Raw genomic sequence first — 23,122 nt, 5'->3', positions numbered from 1 at the left:
GTGCATTCTGTGAATACCATAATCAGTAAGTGTCTTCTGTGAGTACCAAAATGAGTAAGTGCCTTCTGTGATACCAAAATGGTTGTAAGTTTAGGATTTCGTAGTAAGTTAGATCTGTGAATCGGGCCAAGTGTTTTCTTTCTGTATTTATCTGTAAAAATCAGTAAAAATGGAAAACAGGGAGCCCTATATATAATATTTGATTTTTTTTTAAAGTAATAGACTGAAAAACCAGCTAAGGCTGTCTCAAACGCCAGATGTGAAAAACAAGACCACCATTTGAAGGATAGTAATGTGGACAGAAATTGTACAGAGGTTCTGGGAGACTGGCTGAATAATACGCTCAATCTTTCTTTGCATGATCAAGAAAAACATTCCCAACATGACCGATTTAGGAGCCTTTAGAATTCCAACACGACCTTGGAATATTCAAAAACAGTGCCTAACTTAATAACGCAGAGAGACATGCGGCATATGTTCACATAGCTTGGGGAAGACATGCAGAGATCAACACATAGGACTGAATATTTTACCCAGAAAAATAATGTGGACCCCTGGGGCATTGTTCAGGTCAACATAAAGCTTTAAAAAATATAAATAAGATATAAAAAGGAAGGTGCAGAACACTGTTTATTTCTGCGAGCCAGGTATATTGCTTTTCAGGTATATATCTCCTGCTACTTGGGTCTGGATAGTAGGATGAAGTTTCTCTTCAGAGAGACGTAGGCCCTCATTACAAGTGGCCAGCAAATTCCAGTGAGCTCAATAATGGGTGTAACTGGGCTCATTGTAATTTCAAGTTTTGTTTGATGACGCACAGAGATTTTGGAGCTAAAATCAGCCAGAATCTCCATGCAAAATACCTGGGAGAAACATGCAGGAAATCGATGCAGAAGTACTGATCCCCACGTTATTCCCCAATAACATGTAATCCTGTTATTTTCCCTGCTCCAGATTTACAAACCGGGACACCCGATAATGGCAAATTCGGGATGGGGAAATATTGGCGATTAATCAGGGTCAATCAAGGCCTTACTGTTTAGGACTGTATAAGGTGGCACCCCATTTTTAATTTATTGATGTAGTGTGGAGAGTGATCCAACAAGACTGTATACACACTGATGTACTGCACCACGAAGTAATGGCTGATATTCAAGTCAATGGACTAGTGTGCAAAAAGCATGTTTGCCTCTAAAAACAGACTCTTTTAGGACACCCTCGTTAATGTGCCTAACGTTGTGGTAAGGTACCAGAATATCATAGACTAAATGCCATTTGATGAAAATACTGTGTCATAAATATGGTGTTGCAAGGTGAAAGTGTGTGGTATGGCAGGGGTGTCCTACCACGAAATACTAGCACAATACACAAAGATGGACCCCGGATACTCTCTCAGTACACTTTCTCTCAGTCCTGGTAGTGTGGCAAAGAGAAGACACGCTACTTAAGAGGAACGTGTGTAAAGCATTTCACATCACCAACATGGAGGATAAGTAATTGACATGACTGGCGAGAAATCTGACACCAATTTATAACTCTCATTTATTATATATTTTTAGACACCAAAACGAAATCAATACATACAGTATAACCAGAGTTATACATTTTAAAGCATTAAATAAATCAATACTTTGCAAGGTGAAAACATTAACGTTGCGGTCAATGGAAAAAACACATATATGCAATTAGTTACTTAGAGAGTGAGTTTAATGGAACCCACTTGGAGTTAAGGTCTTGTGAGACCCTAGACCAGTTCATGACAGCTAGCAAATGTTACCTGCTCAGGAGAGCAGGTGCATAAGTGAACTTTAGCTGCCAAACGGAGCGGCCAATCAGGCTTGCGGTGTTGAAATAATTACCTTAGAAAAAAGGTACTTGCGGGTGAGTTCAGCAAAACCTTTTGGAACTTTAGCAAGGAACTGGCTCTGGACAAGGAGTCTCCAGGCAGATCTGATTACCTGGCTCGGGGGACTCGGTGGAGAGGTGCTCTTGGCTATCCATAGTGCTGAACTGGATCCGTGTCCAGAGGAGCTGGCAGGCGTGCCAATACAGGGTAAAAACAAATGCAAAATCTTTATGATGGAGCCACAGGGGTGGTTGGTCATCAGTGCAGGTGAATCTCTTCTCTTGAAGGGTAGAGTAAAGCAGGTTGTAGTCAGACTTACCATTAACAAACCGTAGTACCTACAAGCACTCCAGTTGAGGACCTGGGGAATGTTGTAGAAAGCTAAGCCTCACTGAGGGTCAGGACTACAGCTCCCAGAATCCACCTGCCCAAGGGTGTTGAGCGGCCATGCAGGACGGCTCGGGAATAGGACTTCAAGGTCATGAACTTAGCTGTTGTGCCTGCTGACTGCAAGGGACTAGTTCGTCTAGCCCAAGGTAGTTCTTCTGAAGTCTGTTGTTTTCAGAGGGGCTTGCCTTCATTTTGGAACCAGCCTGTTGCCTTGGTGGAGTCGAAATCCAGCGGCTGCTGGGTGGCTGCTACAAGTACAGAGCTTAGCGCCTATCTTCGTGGAGTCTTTCCTTGTCGTGGAAACAGGTCACAGGTTGTCACATCAAATCTAAGTTTCTGGTGTCTGAAATGCCTCTTACATCCTGGATTTAGTGAGTGTTAGTGGGTGTTAGGACTAGTAGCCAATGGGCATCTAGTCCTGCGGCTAATACGCCCCAGTAGTGATGACATCCTGTGGGTGTATGTCACTAAAACTACTCAGAACCTGATTTCTAGCCTAAATTCAAGATGGCCAAAACCATGCTTGACTGTACACCTCAGTTGCAACACTCTATAGGGCTGGTCAGTAATGTGGGGGTGGCCTCCTCCTGCATAACTAATTTCTTGCCTGCCTGCAAAAAACAGTGCCCGGGCAGAGGGAGACTTTTTTCCTCGAGTGGGGGACAAGTTCCTTTGTCAAGTGGACCAGTGAAGCCTTTGAGGCTCACCGCTGCACCAGTCTAATCAGTAGCAATTCTGTGTGGGAGGAGGTGCCACCTCCTGCTCACACAGGGCAAGTAAGGTGGCTAAAGGGGTGTTAAAAGCAGCGCCCGCCCTATGATAATGAAGGACTAAAACCACTTTAAACTGGCAAATCAAACAGAAACTAACAGGCAGAGACAAGGACAAGGACAAAGCTGGAGCGGGATGACAAGGGTGCTGCAGTTGGAATAACCTTATTGCACACTGTTGGATAGTGGGTTATTGGTAGGGGCAAATGTAGGTCTGCCACTGGCAAAAAGGCCACTAACACATGATAGGACTCGGCATAGGTCATAGAAAATTATTCCGTTGCTCAACCCTTGATAACGTGGCTGCGAGCAGACAGGCTTAACTTCAAAGACAGGTATGTAAAGCATTTAAAAACACCATTTCAGTAAATAATTAAGACACAACACAAAATAAAAATCCCACACCAATTTATAAAAATAGGTGATATTTTTATCTTTTAAATGACACCAAAACAAAAAAGATCCACTGTAGGGAACCAGTTATATGAATTTTTAAAGATTAGTCACTTTCTAGTGCTTAGAACCCAACAGTGCCCCTTTTAGTCATTTTGTTTTCTCTGACAGAGACACACTTTTTTAAATTGTTCTAAAGAATTTTCTCACCACTGTGGTGGGCCACCTTCTTCAGCACGCGGGGTCCAGTTAGAACACCTTCCTGGAGTTCTGCTTGCGGGTCCCAAAGTATCCAACACACAATCCAAGGTTCTGGAATCTCCAAGAGGGTCCTTGAAAGTGTAAAACTTCTATTCCGCAATCCACTTGAACAAAACCCTTACAAATCAACTGGTACTCCAGGCTTTGAATTCCTTGTGGGGCTGTCCAGGCGAGCTCTGTTAACCTGTAGCTGGCAAGGAGTCCACTGCTCTTAGTCCTTTGGCTGCAAGGTAATCCACAGGGCTGTAGTTTCAGATGGTGTAGTCTTCATAGGTCAGGCCTTAGAGTTCCTTGGACAGCACAATCTTTCCAGCCGGACACTTCTTGCTTCATTCAGTTTTCAAGCAGCAGATCTGGAGGTCTCTGCCCCTCTCAGACACGTATTTAAAATTCTCTGGGTCAAGCACCAGGTCACTGCTGACTAATGAGAGCAGGGCAACTCCTCATAGTTATGACCACATCCTGTAGAGTGTGGCATTAGTTTGTCCCAGAGTGCATCATTCTTCCAAATCCATTATGGCTGATTTTCCAGCAAGGAGGTAAGAGCTGGCTAAACACACCACGTGGGATGGCTTATTTCCATGGACTCTCCCCCTACCATCTGCACATACCTTCCTTAAGCCTAGCCCTGACTCTGGGTCAAGAGTGTCAGATCGAAGCCTCCCCTCTGTGTTTGAAGAGCATAGTTTACGACGCCACCTCCTGGCCTGGCATTCCTATAGAATGTTATCCACCCTCCGCTGGCTTCCAATCGAGGCTAGAGCCATCTACAAGACTGCTTGTATCACCCACAAAGCCTTGCACTCCTCCTCTCCTCGCTACCTGGTGAATAAACTGAAACTCTCTGGAGGCTCTAGACCATCACGTAATGCGGAAACTCTTCTGCTTGAACCTCCCACTTTCAAGAAGGAAAGAACGATGGCACAATCCTTTTCGGGCAATGCGGTGAGAATCTGGAACTCCCTTCCACCGCAGCTCCGGACCACCACCTCCTCCCAGGCCTTCAAAACTGACCTCAAAGCTCTCCTCCTTCAAAGACACTTCCAAATGTAACTCATGCCCTCTCTATTATCCGAAGGAAGCCCTTCCATTATAGATAAATCTACTTTACATGACTATGGAAGTGTTTTCCCAGTGTGTTCTTGTGGTCTGAGAGTCTGCCATATTGTGCAGTACTATCTTTCTACCTGTGCTTAGTACTCATGTGTAACCTGCACCCGTCACTTTCTCTTGTAACACACTGTTTTCTACCTCCTACAATTGTTTACCTGCACAAGTGCCACCATTCCCTTCTTATTTGTTCTTGTGCTTGAGTGCCCTCCATATATTGCAGTATTATAGCTTTATGTTTACCTTGTACGCTTTTGTAACTTGCACACGTCACTTTTTCCTCCTGTATTGCACTGTTTGCTACCTCTTTTATTTTGTTGGTTCACGATTGTCACTTTTGTAATGCACCGTTTGCTACCTCTTGTATTTTGCTGGCTCACGATTGTCATTTTTGCTTCATTTATTGTAACGTTTGCCTTTTTATTTGGTTCACTTGTAATGTTCTCATGTACCAGTTCTGATCCTATTGTGAAGCGCTCTGACACCTTCGGGTAAAGTCCGCGCTATATAAAAATGCACAAATAAATAAATAAATAAATAAATAAAATAGACCAGCACACTGCCCTCCCAGCAGCCTGGCGAATCCACTTAACTCTGACCAATCAGGGCAGACCACTGAAAGGCTGAATTTGGACTTACAAACAAGAAAGTCTCATAACATCTTGTATGTACACTTTAGGAGAAATTCAACAATATAATAGTGTTGGATTTACTACTACCATTCAGGTAAGTCTTTGAATGGTCCGGCTAGTCCTCTCCTATCAATATATATTAATCAATAACTTCCTACCATGTAAACCTATGGGCCATGGGGTTTGCAATGGGGAAAATGACTTGGGCTACTCTTCCAGCACCATGGCTTATAAATCCATATTTTATAAGTATTTCCCAAATTTCTACAGGACCCCCACCCCCTGTGCAACTAGGGGAGACTTTAGGGGTTCTGAATCTGCAGAAATATTGCAGATCATCCTTACCCAATTCTTCTAGCATCAAAGTCGAATTTGAGCAGCTCTTTTATACAATATGGGGAGTCAAATGTAAAATGTCACTTTACCCAGGCATATAAAAACTCATTTTATAAGGGTGCTCCTTTTAGATAACTGACCCCCACCCCTGGGATACCTAGGGGTGACCCTGGGGGTCCCTAATATGCACAAACATGGTAGGTTTTTCATTTTTAAGGGCCCTTACCCCCAAAGTCGAGTTTGGGCACAATTTAAGGCTTAAAAACCGTCCTGGCCACCAGGGATGCTTTTAAACTGACCTCAGGCTTCAGCACTTCACACATGCTAGTGCAAAAAATCTGCTGACCTCTAGGCTTCTAGGTAGTTTCAATCCTCTGCCCTATTACATACTGGGGGCTTATGGGGTAGGTCATGCCAATTACAGGGGTACCCCACCATACCATAGTGTACCCTAGTGTATGTTGGGTGTCTTAAATGTATTCTAATGTGTTCCTTTTAGCTTGGCACTGGCACTGGGCCTGGTTAAGGAGAGCCCAGGGTCAGTCAGAGTCAGTTACTACCAGTTCCAGTCAGCAAAACGGGGGGTGCCCAGGGCACAGGATGACTTTGCAACACACACAGCTCCTGCGTCCCGCAAAATATTTGCAGCCTGGGTCCAGCTAGATTATGGTAAAGGCCGGCCCGGGGCCCAGTACCTTTAACTTGCTAGAAGACAGCAGTTGTCATGAGACTTGTCTTGTTCCCTTGTCATATACATGGTTGTTAAAGCTCCATCTCTTGAGGCATCAAACAGAAACAAAAGTTCATTCATAATTTGTAAATAACTCTGCAGAGGCACAAGAGACAGTTAGTACAGCACACCTTAAAAGGCGAAGCTGAGTTCAAGTATATAGGCGCAAGGGGCAGTTCAAGAATCCAACAGTAGTTTCAAAGTCCAAACAAATAAATCTAACACTCTCACTAACCTGATACCTCTGAAGGCAGTGCTACATGAGGTTGAAGAATTCCAAGAATGCAAGGAATTTGTTTGAAGATTTACAGGAATGTGAGGCGATTCTTTGAAATGAAGCTACAAAAGAACTTCCAAGATGCATGACAAGCAGAAAACTTCAGAGAAGATCACCTTGGCATCCAACTAGAAGATTGTCTCAGATCGATAGCCAGGAACACAGTTGAAGGGCACAACCAAGCACAGGTATACTGGTGAAGAACAGAAACAGAGCAGAGGATTTTTCTCATCACCAGGGAGGAAAGCCAAGCATCTGACCACTCCCTAGGTGGGTTTTTTTGTGGGCTGCGGGATCTGTGGATTTTGGAGTGGATCATTGAAGCCCCCTGTAGTGTGCCATTTACGTGTGGAATGCTGTCATGGCTTTTCAAATACCCACATGGGGATATGATTGGCTTTGTTGGTGATGGAGGGGTCGTCACAGCTGAGCAGCACACAGAGCAGCCACAATCCTGGGCGGCATGACTCCATTCAGGTCAGCATAGACAACATCCTGAGAGGCAATTCCCTGAGCTAAGGGTTGAGGGAATAGTCAATATTGCCCAGGACCAGAGTTGGATGGGAGTCTCGACAAGCACCAATGGTAGGTCATGACAAGATGGAAGCTGCACAACAGAGGCTCTGCAATCCCATATCACCTTGTAATGCTCCTCTTGTTCTGGAAGACAGAAAATTGGATAGCTACCAGCTTCTGCTTCTTAGCAACTACAACTGTACTACCAGTGGTTGACACTAACTCAAGCAATCCACCCATCACTTGTTTTCCTTCAGTGTGATCCTGTGTGAGATAGCTATACCCAGACAGTGGCCCCGATGTCATTGTGCCATGGAAACCCATAGAAATTAGCAGTGGCTGAGAATAATTCATGCATTCCACCCATGACTATTTGTTTTCTCCATGGAAAGACCGTAGCATATCTAGATGGAACTTGATGGCAAATATCCTGATGTTGAGTAAGAGGTCCTTGAAACCCATAATGTTGAATTTGTTTGACAATTAATAGCTAAATGAAGTATGCCTTGAACGTTGAATCCCTCAACGTAAAGCAGGAGTGCTGACAATAAGAGTGAATGTCTGGAGGCATCAAGAGGGGACAGATCTAGTCACATCGGGAACAGACGAGCAGAAGACTGCCCTACCATGCAGGAACTGGCAAACTTTGAGATACCTCAGCCTACTTCCTCCTGTTACAAATGTTGCCTCCTACTGGCATGTTTTCTTTCATTTTTAATGAAAAAATCTATTTAAAAAAAGTACTCTGGAGGTCCTGCAGGAGGGCAGAGATGTTCCACTGTTTCTGGATTCAGAGAGAATTGTATTTACCAGACACCTTTCTCTGATCAATTCACGTGTAAAGATTTCTGCTGCTCGTACCAGGAAATTGTTTTGGAGAACCCACAAGATGCCTTTTCCAGAGAAGTTTTAAGGCATGGGGAAAAGAGGCAATTGCCCAGGCCCCTACTTTTTAATCCTCCCCACCTTCTCTCTATTCGACTATCTGTGTATTCCATTGTCTATCTAAACCTCTCTAACGCTCTGGCTATCTTTCCCCCTACTTTACCTTTCTAACTCATGTCATCTTATGGATTTTTGGGGTCCCAGGGAAGACATCTTTCAAATGTTTTGTGTTACCTTGTTAAAGTTTTACACATAATGTAGTATTGTTTGGCTTCATGGGAACAGGAGGTAAAAAAATGGGTTATAAAATATTATCCCTTGAAGGGCCCCAAAATATGTATTGCCCAGGGCCTCCAAAAGCCTTAAGATGACACAGGCCTGCCCAGGCTTCAGTGCTCACATAGGAAGGAAGTTAAGATGGCACATGCTCTTGAGACATATATTAACTCAACCTGGAACTGTATTAGGGGTTGCACTCTGGCTCATGAGACTCAACGTAGCTCAGGGAAAGCCCCCGGTTGCTTCATTTCCAATGATGCAAACAGTCTTAGTTGGCGGTAGCATAATGTGCCACAGCAAGATGAAAACTGCAAAACGTTTTTCTTAGTTACAATTCCACTCAGTGGCGGCTGCCACAAGCAATAAGTGGTGCGACAGTTGGAGGGGGCGCCGCGGTAACGTGAGAGGGGGAGCGTGGTGGGGTTTAATAATTTTCTTTTTCAAAGGAAATTACCTGGAGCTGCTGACCGTCTCCCACCTCATGTTCTTCCTGGTCTCAGCAGACACTAAGACAGCATCACAGACTCCCTGTGCAATCCCTGCGCTGCTATGAGAGCAGCACGGGGATTGGCCTGAGATGGCTGGTTTGATGCTCCGCTCTGGACATGGAGTCTGTGCTGTTACTCCAACCCAGCTGTTCAATACAGCCCAGTTGAAGAAACCTAAGTACGCATGTGTGTTTGGCCGGCCTAAGACTGCTGGCAAAACACACATGCGCACTTAGAAGTGCACACACCAGTCCTCCTCCCCCTTCCATGGCCACGGCCTGCCCCTCCCTACACATGCTGGCTCAGCCAGCAGGTGAAAACTAAAACAATATTAGAATATTGTTTACTTTTTCTTGTGCAAGCTCTGAGCCAGTGGGGAGACACTTCTCCGCCATTGTAGAGGATCCGCCCCTGATTCCACTGTACCCTCTGGGATGCGCTTGTAACTACAGAAGTTACCAAAAATATTTACAATGGCTGGAGCTGCTCTGTCCAGGTCACTGGCCATGGCACACTGTTCGCACTCTATGACCGTCTATGCTTTCTCATCTCCATGCTGTGTCAGTCTACCAGTGCTGAAATGTACCTTTATGAATTTACATATTATCGAACTGAATAGATGTAACCTTCTGCGTGGATAGGTAAATGAGTGAGTGTATGCATGACGAAGGAAGGGAGTGCTGTGAAGACTATGAAAGGGAAAATGGGTGCTTAGGGCATGGAAAATCACGCAGACACACTGGTCTTCACTATGAAAAAGTATGTTCAAATCAAAATGCTACTCCAGCTTCCAGTGGGTTTAATGTTAAGTTCAAAGAACTCGGCTTTATGCAGAGGGCACTTTAAAATAAGGGACCAGGGTACCTACAGAGGCTGGCCTGTTTTTATGTGCCAACTAGGACCGTATAATCAGGGCGTCTGAAATTTTGCATTTTTTGCGGGTGCAGCTTTTTCTGCATAAATAAAGAGTCCCCATATTTGCTGCATATCCATCATCTGCTCCATTGGCTGCAGATTTTAACAAAAAAATGTTGTTTCTAGATGAAAAGTTACTAAAAATGCAGCAACTAGTGTTACAGCGCAGTGGAAGGCCCTTTGGAAAGGTTGACTGTTCCGCCTTCCATTTCTTATTGCTCTATTTGTGTGGTAAATTAGTACTAATGAGGTGAAACCTTTGCCCAAGCACTGTTAACCTGGGTAAAAATGCCGAAATAATGAAGTAATGCTATCACTAAATGTGCCCCGTTATGCAGTATAATTCATCGTTTCTTGCTGCATGATTAGCCAACCTGGTCGCATAATTTCGTCCTCCCCTGCAGCATAATTCCAGTGTCCCTGGGTATGATCAATAAACATGCAGACTATCTCCCTACAGTAGTTCAAATGACTAAATAAAGGGGTAGCCCCCATGGAGAACATGATCCTGGCTCATATTGGCAAGAAGATGTCAAAATTAATTATTTTTTCGTTACAATACTGCTGATAACTGAACTTCAAAAAGGCCGGCGAATGAACAGTGAACTAGTGACACTTTTCCCTGACTACCCTCTCTTCACACTTGATTTTATATATAATTCGCTATATGTCAAAAACCACTTTGCCAACAACTGGAACCAGTGGAAGCCATTTGTAAGTGATCAAATCCTGCATGTCATATATAATACCTGTGTGTGATGTAAGGCATAGCCTGTGTGGGTGCGTGTGTGTTTTTATCTGCTGGGGCCTTCATGACCCAATCTCGTTTTTGGTGCTCACTATGCAAATGCAAAACATATACCAGCGACCTGCCTTTACATCCGATGTTTTCTGAGATGTTGGACGCTGCAAATGAAAAAAGTAAAAAAAAATTTTTACAATTAAAAATTTAGTGCAAGTTTTGCACATTGTAAAAGGTTGCTTGTAAATCTGAAACGCTGCACTGCGCGAATAGCAAAAAGAAGCATAGCGCTCATTACTCGGCATGGTTCATCAGCGACACTAAAAACAGCATGCTTTTGTGACACTAAATACAATTTAGCATTACCCTGTGACGCAAAGTCAAGCAGGCGCTGTCTTGCACGAGATTTCGATTTAAGGCACACTCCCCAGTACAAATCTTTACTTGCAGACACTTAACCTAAGTGTAAAAATGGTGTAATATGTGTAATGTCAAAGAAATCATAGCTATTATACTCAGGAAAAATGTGCAATTTTTATTTTGACCATTGTTTGCTCGTGTTTTCATTTGGCGGAAAGATTACACGCAATTTACTTTAGTTGATTTTGTAGGGGTGTTTGCGCTCTTCCCTCCCTATCACAGCTCCTATGTTTAACTCATCTAGGTGTTTGGCACGACACAACACAATGGAATTTGGTAATGACGCTGTGTCAAGATTCAGTGCAAAAAACACTTGAGCCACACTGCCCTTTATGCCAGTGAAGAGTTTGTGTAAACCTTTAGCTTTCCCGGGCCGCAGTCACTTATAGGGTCACCAGAGCTACCTGGGTACAAGAGGCGTACAAGATAGGCATCAGAATATTTATGGTTATTTGTGTAGGATACTGTAGAGACATCTGTTTTTTACAAATCTTAGAAACAGTAGAATTATGGGATGAAGAGCTTGATAAAAACATGTTATTATTGTTATTATCACTTGTTCCCAAAGATCCTTCATGATGATCGTTTCCCAAGATCCTGTCTGGATCCGGTGGGTTTTACAGCATCTCACTAAGGATGTTGTTCTTGTTATCATGAGATCCCTGTGACATCATTGCCTGAAGTGACAGTTTGGGTCCATTAGGATTGCATTAGGTGCCGGTGACACCAGTTCCTTTTTTTTCCACAGAAGAGGTGTGTTTTTTCTTGGTCATTTCCCCTTCGAAATTCAAGGTTTTTAAATCCTGTTGGCTATGTTGCATACATTTGACTGTGACAACCCCTGATTTAAGCTCTCTGTGGTTCCTTCCTAGGCACCACGTTTGCCTCCAAAATGCCATACGTGAAAAGGAGACCAATTTATCTAAAGCCAAAATCTAGCCTCACTCTCCTTACAAGAGCTGTTACCCTCATTTTCCATAACGAATGTGCTGTCTTAAAACAATATAAGCATTAGTCTTCTTCATCACCTTAGCATCAAACCTGTAAAAAAATGAAATAACAGAATTAAGCATTGCAGTCCTTCAACAGATGCAGTTGCCATGAGTAAGTTCACCTCTTTGGATTTGCCGAGATCATATAAGAGCTCTTAAGGAAGCCATGATGGTTTTACTCAGTTAACCTCATGGAATCTCTGGTATGCCCTCAAGAGATGCTACAGATCTACTGGTTCTTGCATCGCACACTGGCTCGTCAGACCACTGGCCAATTCAGCACGAGCCAGTTCGTCCTCTGCCCATGCCCGCTGGCACCGCCTTCAGCACATGCCTTGACCAGGTTGCTGCCTGACTTCTGAAGCCCAGGAAGCTGACCACGTTGGTTTCAGACAATGCAGTATCAGGCCTAACTCCAGCCCTGAAATCAGTAGTTTCAGCTTTCTCCTGCCTCTGACTCCCATAACCTATCTTACTCTTCTCAGTTAAAAGACAAGAACAGCCAGCAGGCAGCTGTTAGACGAGGGCTGGTAGCCTGGAAGCAATAGAAAAAGATTTTCAGAGTAGACGACTTCTGATGATTCCCTGAACCTCACTCTGCATGAGAAAAAAGGTATGACGGTGTGATCACACTCTCCACTGGGCATTTAGACGTGGGGTTGAAGAATGCCAGTGGTGTTGGCACCTTGCTGGTGGGAGATTTTCCAACAGTGAGACCCACTCACCTGAGGACCATGCTTTCTTGCTGGAAGCTGCAGAGGTACTGAGATGGCACTACAATCCCTCAAACTAGGATACTCTCTTTTTAGGGATATTAACATACTTCCGGCACAATCCATACCTAATGTAGCCCATGTAGAGGTATGACTGGGATCCACACTGCATGAGGTAAGCGTGACTCTTCTCCCACTGTGAGCAGACAGGCAGCCAGGAACCACAGGCAAACTCCTTCTGGTCCAGCCTTTCTAATGACACATCCAACCCTGAAGACCATGTATGTAGAGGCCTGTTTGGCATAAAAAGGCCTAAAGCATTCCCATGCACTCTTCCTGACAGGGAAACGAAGAGATTAGATACTTTGCACTGTAAGGTCTTTACCTCTGAAAAGCCTAGAATTAAGGACATGCAGTGCCAGTCTCATGGCACACTAGTGACATGCTATATTTTATTTACCAGTTTTATATAGCACCATGCCATCGAAGTGGTGTTATAGCTTTTTACCTCGAGCAATGCATAAAGTACATGGCATACACGAGTAAAGAGTGATATGGAGAGACAACCCGGGAGGGGGAAAAGATAAAGAGATGGGGGTGGGTAAGTAAACTGTGAAGAACAACAAATACATAGCATACAAATATCAAGTGCTCGCGGATCAAATATCCAGGGTTCCATTCAGGCATTAGAAACTCATAGGCTAGAATTGCTTTGTGGGAAATTATTAAGTTAGCCATCTCAAACTTGCTTAACTCTCTTCAATGACGTTTTACAACTTTCAGAAACAGAAGTAATCAAGACCCCAGCAAGATAGACAGCCAACTCAAGATAGAATGATCCCCAAAAAAACAAATGCTGCCTGCTAGTTTTCTAGGGACGTACAAACGTTACTTGAGGAAACGCGCGGAAGTGGCACCAGTTCAGTGAGAAACAAAGTTAACTCGTTAGAGAGGTACAAACAGTAGGGCTATCTCCTGCCCACTTAGATTTCACTCTCCACTTAAGCAATTTCATCCGCATTATAGGAAATTCTGTAGCTATAGCTGACAATGTATTTGTCCGAGACAAATAGCCTCACCTCCTTTCGGTGCCTAACAATTAACTCCTCTAAAAAGAAGACACCTGTTCAGGGAGGAGCAGGGGCTGCCATGGGAATGGGGGATTGGAACTTCAGACCAGTGGGCCCTGCATATCCTTTGACTGGGACGCTCTGTCCCATTCAGCAGAAAGCCTTCGCTTGTCAAGCTGTGCCTGTGCACTCTCCCCTCACAGAACCATCTTGATGAAAGAACTTTGTGGACAAAACAAGTTCTCCTCTTGCAAAGAATCAAGGAGGTCCCCAAAAAGTGCAAAACCGTTGGCCGACACCCACGGTCCACTACTATATGAGTAGAGAGGCTGTTACTTCCGCTCCATAAAGAGGATTTACCTGCATTCATCTCTGCCGAGAATATGTTAATTTTCGGTAGTGTCATTCATGCTAAGAATTGAACAGTTTCGTGGCTCATTCTTTCTTAACGCCTAGAAAATTGGGTTGAATGAATGTCACTGGCGCTATTTGTCCCATTTATGGAGCTTATTCACTTCCGATATCGAGGTCACGTGATTTGAAACCGTGGACAAGTTCGTCATGAGGACTATGTGGAAATATTCACAGACAGCCCGTTGCACGTCCAGTCATATATAATGAAGGTTTAGAGTGCATACTACAAAGTCAAAGGCTTATAAAGACGCATTCGACAAACACACGGAGTGACCTATTCATTTCAAATCAGCGAATGGATGAATGAGTGAATGGTTGACATCGTTGGTTCAAATGTAATATTCTCACGGGATGTTACATCAACACTATTCAGGCCGAGTCCCGTCCTCCCTCAAACCAAATGGCATCTCAAAATAAATGTGTGAATGAGCGTAACAGTCTGCGCAATGCCTCTTGGAATTAAAAGCAGGGCCGTTCTGCGAGCCTTGGATGCAGAAGCGGCGGGGATCCTTTCAGACACTGGGGATGGTGGGCACATATTTTAAGAGGACTGCATCATGAGGGCGCTGAAAAGCAAAGCTATCCCGGCAGGGAGAGGCGGTGCCGCCCGAAGCTCCTGTGTTTACATGCGTGACCACTGCAGCATGCCACCTCATGAGAGCCGAGGGCTTCCCCGCCCCCTCAGAGGAGCGCCGCTCCTGTGTTTACGAGTGCCCGCTGCCGCATGCCACCTCACGGCACTCCCAGTCGGAGTGGACGCCCCCCGCCACCCTCAGGGTCGCAGCGCCTGCTACAGTGACGCCGCTCCGGGCTGCCTCAGCTGGCGGGTCGCACTTGACTTCTCCCCCTTCCTTCCTCCGTGTCTGCCGAGTGCAGCAGTTTCAGGCACGGCCCCTCGGTCTCTGCTGACGCGCGGGCTGGGCTCTCCCTCTCCATCCTCCCCCTCCGCCCTCCACTTCGCCTTCCCCTTCCCGCTCCTTCCACTGCGGTAGCGCACCCCGTGCCAAGCGCAGGTGGAGGCTCACCAGGAAGGACCCGAAGCCGACGCGTTTTACACTCGTTTTACACTCGTTTCATCGAGGCGAGGCAGGGATGAAAGGGGGCTCGGCTTTTGCAGGTGTCTCGCACTGAAGCGTGCGCTTGGAATTGAAAAGAGGGCTATATTAAGACACATCCGAGGCGCTTCGAAGACCTGCTGGTGCGCTGTGGGGTCGAAAATGAGGTAGACCTGCTGGGCCGTCGCATATGAGAGAGACCTTCATCGTCAGGTGTTCTGTCCAAGGAGACTGGAAGATCTTCTGGGGTGTTTCAAAAGGATGGAGGTGAACCTGAGATCCGCGAAGAGGTGCCCGAGGATGATGCCGCCACGTTGGGGTGTTTGACAGTGAGGTAGACCTGCAGCCGGTTCTCAGTGGTGAGCTAGATTGAGCTGCCCAGTGATGCAGGAGCCATGCTGGGACTGTTCAGGAATGAGCGTGTCTTGCTGGAGTTACCTGATAAAGAAGTCCTTCTGAGGTGGTGTGATGTTTATTGCAATGACCCAGACACCGGCTGCGGAGCTTGTCGATAAGGAGGTGGCCCCAAGACCTACTGGATGTGATTGAGGGTAAGAAGGTTGATCCAGGGGCTTGCTGGTGGTGTTTGTCGTTAATGAGGGGCAGGAACATTTCTGGGGTGTTTGAGGTTAAGGAGGTGCCCTGGAGGACTTCTATGGATAGTTTAGATAAGAGTCCTGTGGAGTATTTGACGATGAGGCAGCCCTGCTGTGGCTTGGGAAAGAGCTGAGCTTCTAGGGGTGCTGGAAAGTGAGCTAGATGTGCTGGAGAATTTGACGGGGAAGCAGGCCTACTGGGGGAGTATGACGGTGAGTTAGACTTACCGGTGTTGTTTGAGAGAGAGGTAGGCTGCTGGGGATGCTCAATGATTAGCATGGCTTGATGAGGGTGTTCACTGTTTTAGTAGATCTGTAGGGGTGTTTGAGGGCGAGCTAGGTGTTCGAAGGGTGCTTGAGTCTTGGTTACACATTGACAGTGAATTGTGCCTGCTGTGGGGTGGGCACTAACTAGTGTGCACAACCTGCTTGTGTGGTCTATGAGGATATAAACATGCTGGGTCATTTGGATGCAAGTTAGATTTGCTTGGGTTTTTCAAGGTGCAAGTAGACCTGCTGGGGTGTTTGAGAAAAAGGAGAACCATTTGTTGTTCTTCGGGGTGGGGGGGGGGGGGTGGTGTATGGACTGGAGGTTTTCTTTTGTAAGCTAGATATGTATGGGGTGTCCGAGAGTAAATTAGACCAGCTGTGGTGTTCCAAGGTGAGCCAGACCACCTGGTGGTGTTTGAGAATAAGCCAAAACTGTGGAGTGACTTCAAATGTGAGTTATGTCCTTTGGCAGTGTTTGAGCATGAAGGACCTGCCGAGATGGTTTGGAGGTGAGTTGCACCGGCTGAAGGTTTTGTAGTGTACTCTAGGCCATTTGGAGGTTTTCAAGAGAGAACTAGGCCAGCTGTGGTGTTCCAGGGTGTGCTAGAGCTGCTGGGGTTTTAGAAAGTTAGCTAACCCTACAAGGGCAAGCGAGCTTACTTTGCAGGGGCAGTTTGAGAGTGAGTTAGACTGGTTATGTTTGTTTGAAAGTGAGTTGGACCTTCCAGGATGTTCAAGGGTGAACTAGACTTGCTGAGGTGTTCAGGTGAGCTATACCTGTTGGGGGTGTTAGAAAGTGAGCTAAACCTACTGAGGGATTTTGATAGAGTGGGCAAAACGTGCTGAACAGTGAGCTAGAGTGCTTGGGGTGTTTCAGGTGAGTTATGCCTAGTTGTGGTTCTCTAATAAGCTAGATATGCTGGAGTAGGTTTGGGGTGACCTAGGCTTGTTGGAGGTGTTGGGGGGCTAACTGTCTGGGGGTAGGTAAGTGTTATCCTCACGTACTAGGGGATTGTTTGATGATACGATAAATTAGGTAGGGAATCCTCGGGTGAGTTAGACTTTGCTGAGATTGTTCAAGGGTCAGCAAGACCTGCTAGGGGTGCTCACTCATTAGTGAGTGATTTCTACTTGGGTTGTTCAAGAGCTAGACATGTCTGGGGAGTCCATGGCTAAGCTAGACCTGCTGGTGATTTAGGAGAAACACTTGTACACGGGTGGTTGTCTCATATGTGCTGTGGGAATTCTAGAGAGAGATGGACGTGCTGTCATATGTGAGCTGTGTCTGCTGAGGGTGTTCTGAGGGAAAGCTGCACCTGCTTGTGGTGTTTAGGGGTTAGCTGGCCCTTCTGGGGTGTTCAGGGGTGAGATGTACCTGTGGGGGGGTTCAGGATGAGCTGGGCCTGCTGAGGGTAATCCAGGGTGAACTATCTCTCCTGGGATATTCAGGTGTAAGAAACATCTGCTGCAGTTGTTTTAGGGTGGAGCTGCATCTGGGGGTGGTATTCAGGAGTGAACTGGACCTAAAAGGAGTGTTCCAGAGTGAGCTACACTGGCTGGACCTCCAAGGCTTTTCAGGAGTGAACTATATTTGGGTGAGCTGAACATGTTGGGAATGTTAAAGGGGGTGCTAGACCGGTTGGTGGTATTTGGGGACTAGCTCCTGGACCTGCTGGGGTGTTCCGGGGTGGGGTGGGCCTGTTGGAGTGTTCAACGGTGAGGTAGACCTGCTGATGCTCTTCGGGGGGGTGATTTATAATACATGAGTGGTGTTCACGGTAGAGTTAGAGCCACTGCGGCTGGTCACCTGCGAGCCGTACTTGCCGGGGGGTGTTCAGAGTGACGAGTCAGAGGTGCTGGGTTGTTCAGCGGTGAGCCAGACTCCGTAAAGCGCCCGAAGACCACGGCGGCATCTCTGAGACCCGCCTCCGCCCTCTTGGCACCCCCGGCTCGGGACTCGCTCACTGCAGCAAACCCGCGCGCGCGGAGGGGGCCGCAGCGGCGCTCCGCGCTCCGTAATAATAAGACCCATTATGCGCGCGGCGACCCAGCGCGCGGCGTGCGGCACCGTAACGGCCGGTCTTGCTGACATGTCGCGAGGCAGAGCCCCGCACAGCACGCTTGCAGCGAGACTCGAACACAATAAATAAACGGACTGCGGCGGGAGGAAGGGGCGGGCTCCTACCTCCGTGCCCCAGGACAGCGCATCCAGCTGGCGGCGATATGAGGAGAAGCAGCGCAAGCGATAGACAGTTTGAGGGGACGCGGCCGGGAGCCGGGGGCCGCCGGTGAGGCACGGGTGGCGGGCGGGGGATGGCGGCCCCGGCGCCCGGTCCCAGGGGCTCCCACTGGACGCCGGACTCAGCGGCCTCTCTTTTTCCCGCAGCTGGACTCATGGATTAACGAGAAGATGCTCGCGGCCAAGGACACGTCCAGGGACGAGGCGCAGAAGCTGCACAAGAAATGGCTGAAGCACCAGGCGTTCATGGCGGAGCTGGGCCAGAACCGGGAGTGGCTGGACAAGATCGAAAAGGTAAGGTCTGGGGGGGAAGGGTGCAGGTGTGGAGCGGGAGGCGCCCACGGAGAAAGAGTGGAGAGATATCGTTGGAAGGGGGGGGTGGGGGGGGGGGGGGTAGGCGGGAAGAGATGATTTTCACAAGGGGAGAAACACGGAGTGAGGGTGCAGGATAAAGCAAGAGCACATGAAGGTAATGGAATGGGAGAAGCGAAAAAGTGAGATGGAGGAAAGGGGAGCGCGGGGGCATTGGAGAAAGCTGTGGGAGGTAGCTACAGAAGGGTGTAGGCAGTAGTGTGGGTATAATATGGAATAAAAGCAAGGTGTTTGGATGATTAGAATATAGAGCTGGAAGAGATATAAGGAAGAGGTCGGAGAAAGAGAGCAGTGGAGGTAACGGGCAGAGAAGAAAACTTGAGGTAGAGGATGGGTGGAGGACGGTGGATGAAGGCAAGCACTGGATAAACGTTGAATGGTGGCCCTGTGAATGTTTAATTGGCGTGAAATGAGGAGAGAAACTAGTATTAGTAGGGAGCCAAAGATGGGGTTACGGGTAAACCAATGGTGACACGAGAAGGAAAGGGTTCTGGAGAGAGACGTGATGAAAGATACAGACTGGCAAATAGCAGCAAGGATGACAGAAGAAAGGGGATGGATGGCAGAAATTAGTGTAAATGAGAGCTGGGAGCATGTGGACTATTTAGAGAGTTGGCATGCTAGGTATCGATAGGCAGTTATGCAAGGGGGGCCGACGGGAGAAATGATCCAGTAAGGCAGCTCTTAAGGACTTTCAAGGAAAGGAAGAAAGAGCGAAAATAGCAGTAAAAATCAAGGATAAATACGAAGCTGTAAGGAAGTGCATGGGAAGGATCTGATGGGGAACTTTGAGTTAAAAAATTAGGTTGTTAACCTGCCCTGTCCAGTAGTGTGATATTTCTTGTTTGCACATGCATCTGTGTATTGATAAGATAACAATACAACAAAACTTGGTATTGACAGACAGAGCGGATCACTCCGCCCTATTTATATGCAGTGTAATGAAGTTATCCGTAGTCAGGCGTTAAATGGTAAGGGCACATCAGTATTGACCTACATCAGCTCCTGCGCACCCTCTTAAACATTTGGAAGATGAAAAAAACCAACTACCAGAATACGAAGTTATATCTGCTAAAAAGTCAGAAGCACCTGGATTAAGTGCTTACGCTTGACATGAACCAACTTGCACTTTGTGTATGCCCCACTCTGCTCTCTCTTCCTCTCCTTCTATCTCTCGTTTTCTGTCCCCAGCAACCTTGCCACTCTGCTGATCTCACATCCTCTTAATAGGAAACAGTTCACATTACACTGGTGCTGCCTAACCAATCCATTTTAGTGATTTCCAGTGCTTCATCCAAGTTGCATGAAATTAGCATGCATTCTGAATGCTTAAGAAATGCTTTCAGAATAGAAAGATCTAGTTCTTGGGGTGGCAAGGGTGCCTCGGTCCTGTGGACAACTCGGCAGGGTAGCTCAAGTTGGAAATGCACGCCAGTGGTTAAGTTGTTGACTCATGAATCAAAAGCCATACTTTGAAATCACTACTGCTTAATTTGTGCTGGTGGCCCTAGAGCTCGTGCACTGGCAACCATTTTTTTTAAAGCGTGCAGCTTAATTTTCATCATTAGACTTTGATACTGAGCAATGGTGAAAAAACCTGCATGAGTGAGAAAAAGAAACAGGAAGTGTAGGGTGGAGAAAGAAAGAGGCAAGAGACCGAATCAGCACTTAGCTGCCTTGATATTCGGAAACAGAGCATTTACAAATTAACTTCTTAGTGCCTAGCTTTTCCAATGTTTTGTCTTAGAGGGAAGGGTGGTTGACATTTGCATGTCCACCAGAATGCCTCGGTCTGCCATCAAAGGAGTCAGACATAATACCTATTTCTAATGTGCAATTAGGTCAGCTGATCAGCTACATGGAGCTAGATATGCACGTTTTCAAAGGGAATTGGCGACTATGCTAAAAGGGAATTGGTGAGTATTTCCTGAAAGAGAGTTAGAGCTGGGGACGATTAAGCCTCATTACCTCAGGTTGAAAGATCTATATCTAGCAAAATCTGGACCATTCATGATCTAAGAAAATTATGTTTTGTCAGCGCCTCCTTTTTGTCAAAAGCTCCCCAGTTGTATTTTGTGTCCCAACCACATTTCATCACTGTAAGCTACTCAAGTACTTACCAGGGCAAGAAGTAATTCCAGTGAGAAGGAATTGAGAATTGTGGGAGGACCATGAGAAACCTCGTTTCTTCTCACACATTCACTATTTCACTGCCAGTGCTAAAGAGCGTAGGTCTCTTGCTGAACTTGCAGATGTTTCATTGATATTTGAGCATCTTCCTGCCCCCTGCAACCACTCCCTTAAATACCAGAGCAAACAAGGGTATGTGAACCTGCACATCCGGCCAAACGCTAGGAATCTAGTGATGAGAAACTGGTGACCGCTGCCTTCCAGCTGCTCTTAATAAAAGCATTCTCTTGATAATATGATTCTGCCAGCAGCAATAAAAGAGCCGAGATTACCAGAATTCGTTTTAGGAGATGAGCGGCCTTTGCTGTTCCACAGTGGTTTTTCTGTGTCCACTTCAGGTCAAGCACTGTCAAATAATAAGCTTGTTATAATGATGAGTAGTTGCGAAAAAGCCTTACTGATTTGCATTCTGGGATGAGTACATTATGTATATAAAAAAAGCCTTCTCTCTTTTCTTCAGTGTCCCAGAAACCTATGACCCATCAAGCATCCGACACACACAGGAATGTCAGTTGGTTCAGAATGTATGGACTCATTTTTTTGATATACAGCAAAATGGCTTTTCATTTATATTGTTTTTCTGCTCCTCAAAAGATTCTTTGTGCGCCTCCTTATTTCCTCTCCCACGAACTGTCATGGCCACAGCTCAGCTTCACATCCACACACTTTGCCTTTAGAGATGATCAAATCTCTGCAGCATCGGAACTTGCCCTTTACACAAAGCACAGCCTGTGGCCCTGGCTATCAGGGATTGATGTACTCGTTTACCTAATCGGGACGCCTGTGCTAAGGGCATTCCCAAATGCCCTCACCAGTCGTCTCCAGTTGAGAACGGTCACCACTCTTAAATAAAGGACTGTGCGCTATGCTGAGGAATTTCATGTTTCTTCCTGCAGATAGTTCCTAAATTATGAGTCATAATTAAGGTTTGCCCCAGTGCTGCCTCTTGCACATCCATTTTCTTAGTTTTCCTTCTTGACAGGCCAAATCTGGGCAAACAGTGAAGAAGGTGACCAGGCAGAGATGGACTGATAAAGACTGATAAACTGATTAACTGATGTACAAAGAACACAGACACACATTTGTATTCAGGACTGAGTTGTGTTAGGCCAGTAATGAGCAAGTTTCGGGTCTTAACGGGGGAACCTTTTGTGTTTTTAAAATAAATCTCTTTTTAGGACTTCTTATTAGGAAACAAAGCTTAGATCATAAGTGTGAAGATTTTCGCTTTGCATAAGGGACAACTTCACTTCAATAATGGTACACTTTGACTCACAAATGATGGGCACTATTGGTCAAAAATAAGAGCGTTGTGAAGATTGAAATAATTGGAACCTTTAAGAGACTTAAAGCAGATATGCATTTTAGTAACTTAAGTGACAATACTGTAGGCCTTAATGGTTATCCTTTGAGTCAACTGCTCACAGTTCCTATTGACCAATTCCCATCGACCATCAATCACAGTAGATTTGTTAAGAAAGAGAAAACAGGATGATACAATAAACCAAGTATTGTTATTGCTTCCAAAATGTTGACTTTATCCAGATGTTTAAGATGCCTGTGTGTTTCAGGTTATCTTTTCAAAGTTGAAACTAATACCCAGTAGTAGAGATGGGTTTTGAGAAGAGATTCAAATAGAATGACTAAGAGATGCAGAAGATGACAGTATTTCAGATGTCAATTTATAATGTTTTTTTTTGATAGAGCCCACTATCACCACAGGTCTTGACACTGAACAAACTGACAGGCCAAAATGTCTTGCTCTTTAGTGTTGCTTAAATAACAATGTTTTTCATTTCCTTTGTAAGTACTGATAGTTTACAGTTGTTCGCAGAGGCACACAAGTATTTTTCCAGAGCAGGGCCAGCTGGACAGATGGTCAACTTCCTCCTGTTCTGGATTTCCTGCTGGAAGTGCTTTAATTAGGTCTGTGTCCCTGAATTGTAGAGCTCACTGAGAATGATAGTAGTGTAGCTTTCCAATGTGACAGTGAGGTCCAATACAGTAGTATTGCCAATGTGGTAAGGTTAAAGTTTACGTTTAGTTCTTTCATGGATAGGAAACCAATTCAGTGTCCCAGTACAGCTTATAGTCAATTCAAGTCAAAGGTAATGTTTATTTAAAGCCTTGGTCCTTAAACATAAAATAATAAGAACATTTCCATATTTTCATAGTACAATATCATTAATCGTTTATACACAATAACATTACAATACAATAA

General features: G+C 45.6%; 1 protein-coding gene across 1 annotated transcript in view; it reads left to right on the top strand.

Annotated features, from left to right (window-relative positions):
- Positions 1-23,122, top strand: part of SPTBN4 (spectrin beta, non-erythrocytic 4) — a 1,415,585-nt gene that overhangs the window by 498,824 nt on the left and 893,639 nt on the right. Inside the window, 1 exon segment of the mRNA XM_078660647.1 lies at positions 18,487-18,633. Within this exon segment, the coding sequence (XP_078516773.1) occupies positions 18,487-18,633 (147 nt within the window).

The sequence above is a fragment of the Lissotriton helveticus genome, chromosome 9 (genome assembly GCF_964261635.1).
Source record: "Lissotriton helveticus chromosome 9, aLisHel1.1, whole genome shotgun sequence".
Taxonomy (NCBI): Eukaryota; Metazoa; Chordata; class Amphibia; order Caudata; family Salamandridae; genus Lissotriton; species Lissotriton helveticus.
Note: the sequence above shows the minus strand (reverse complement) of the source record. Positions and strands in the feature narration are given on the sequence as shown.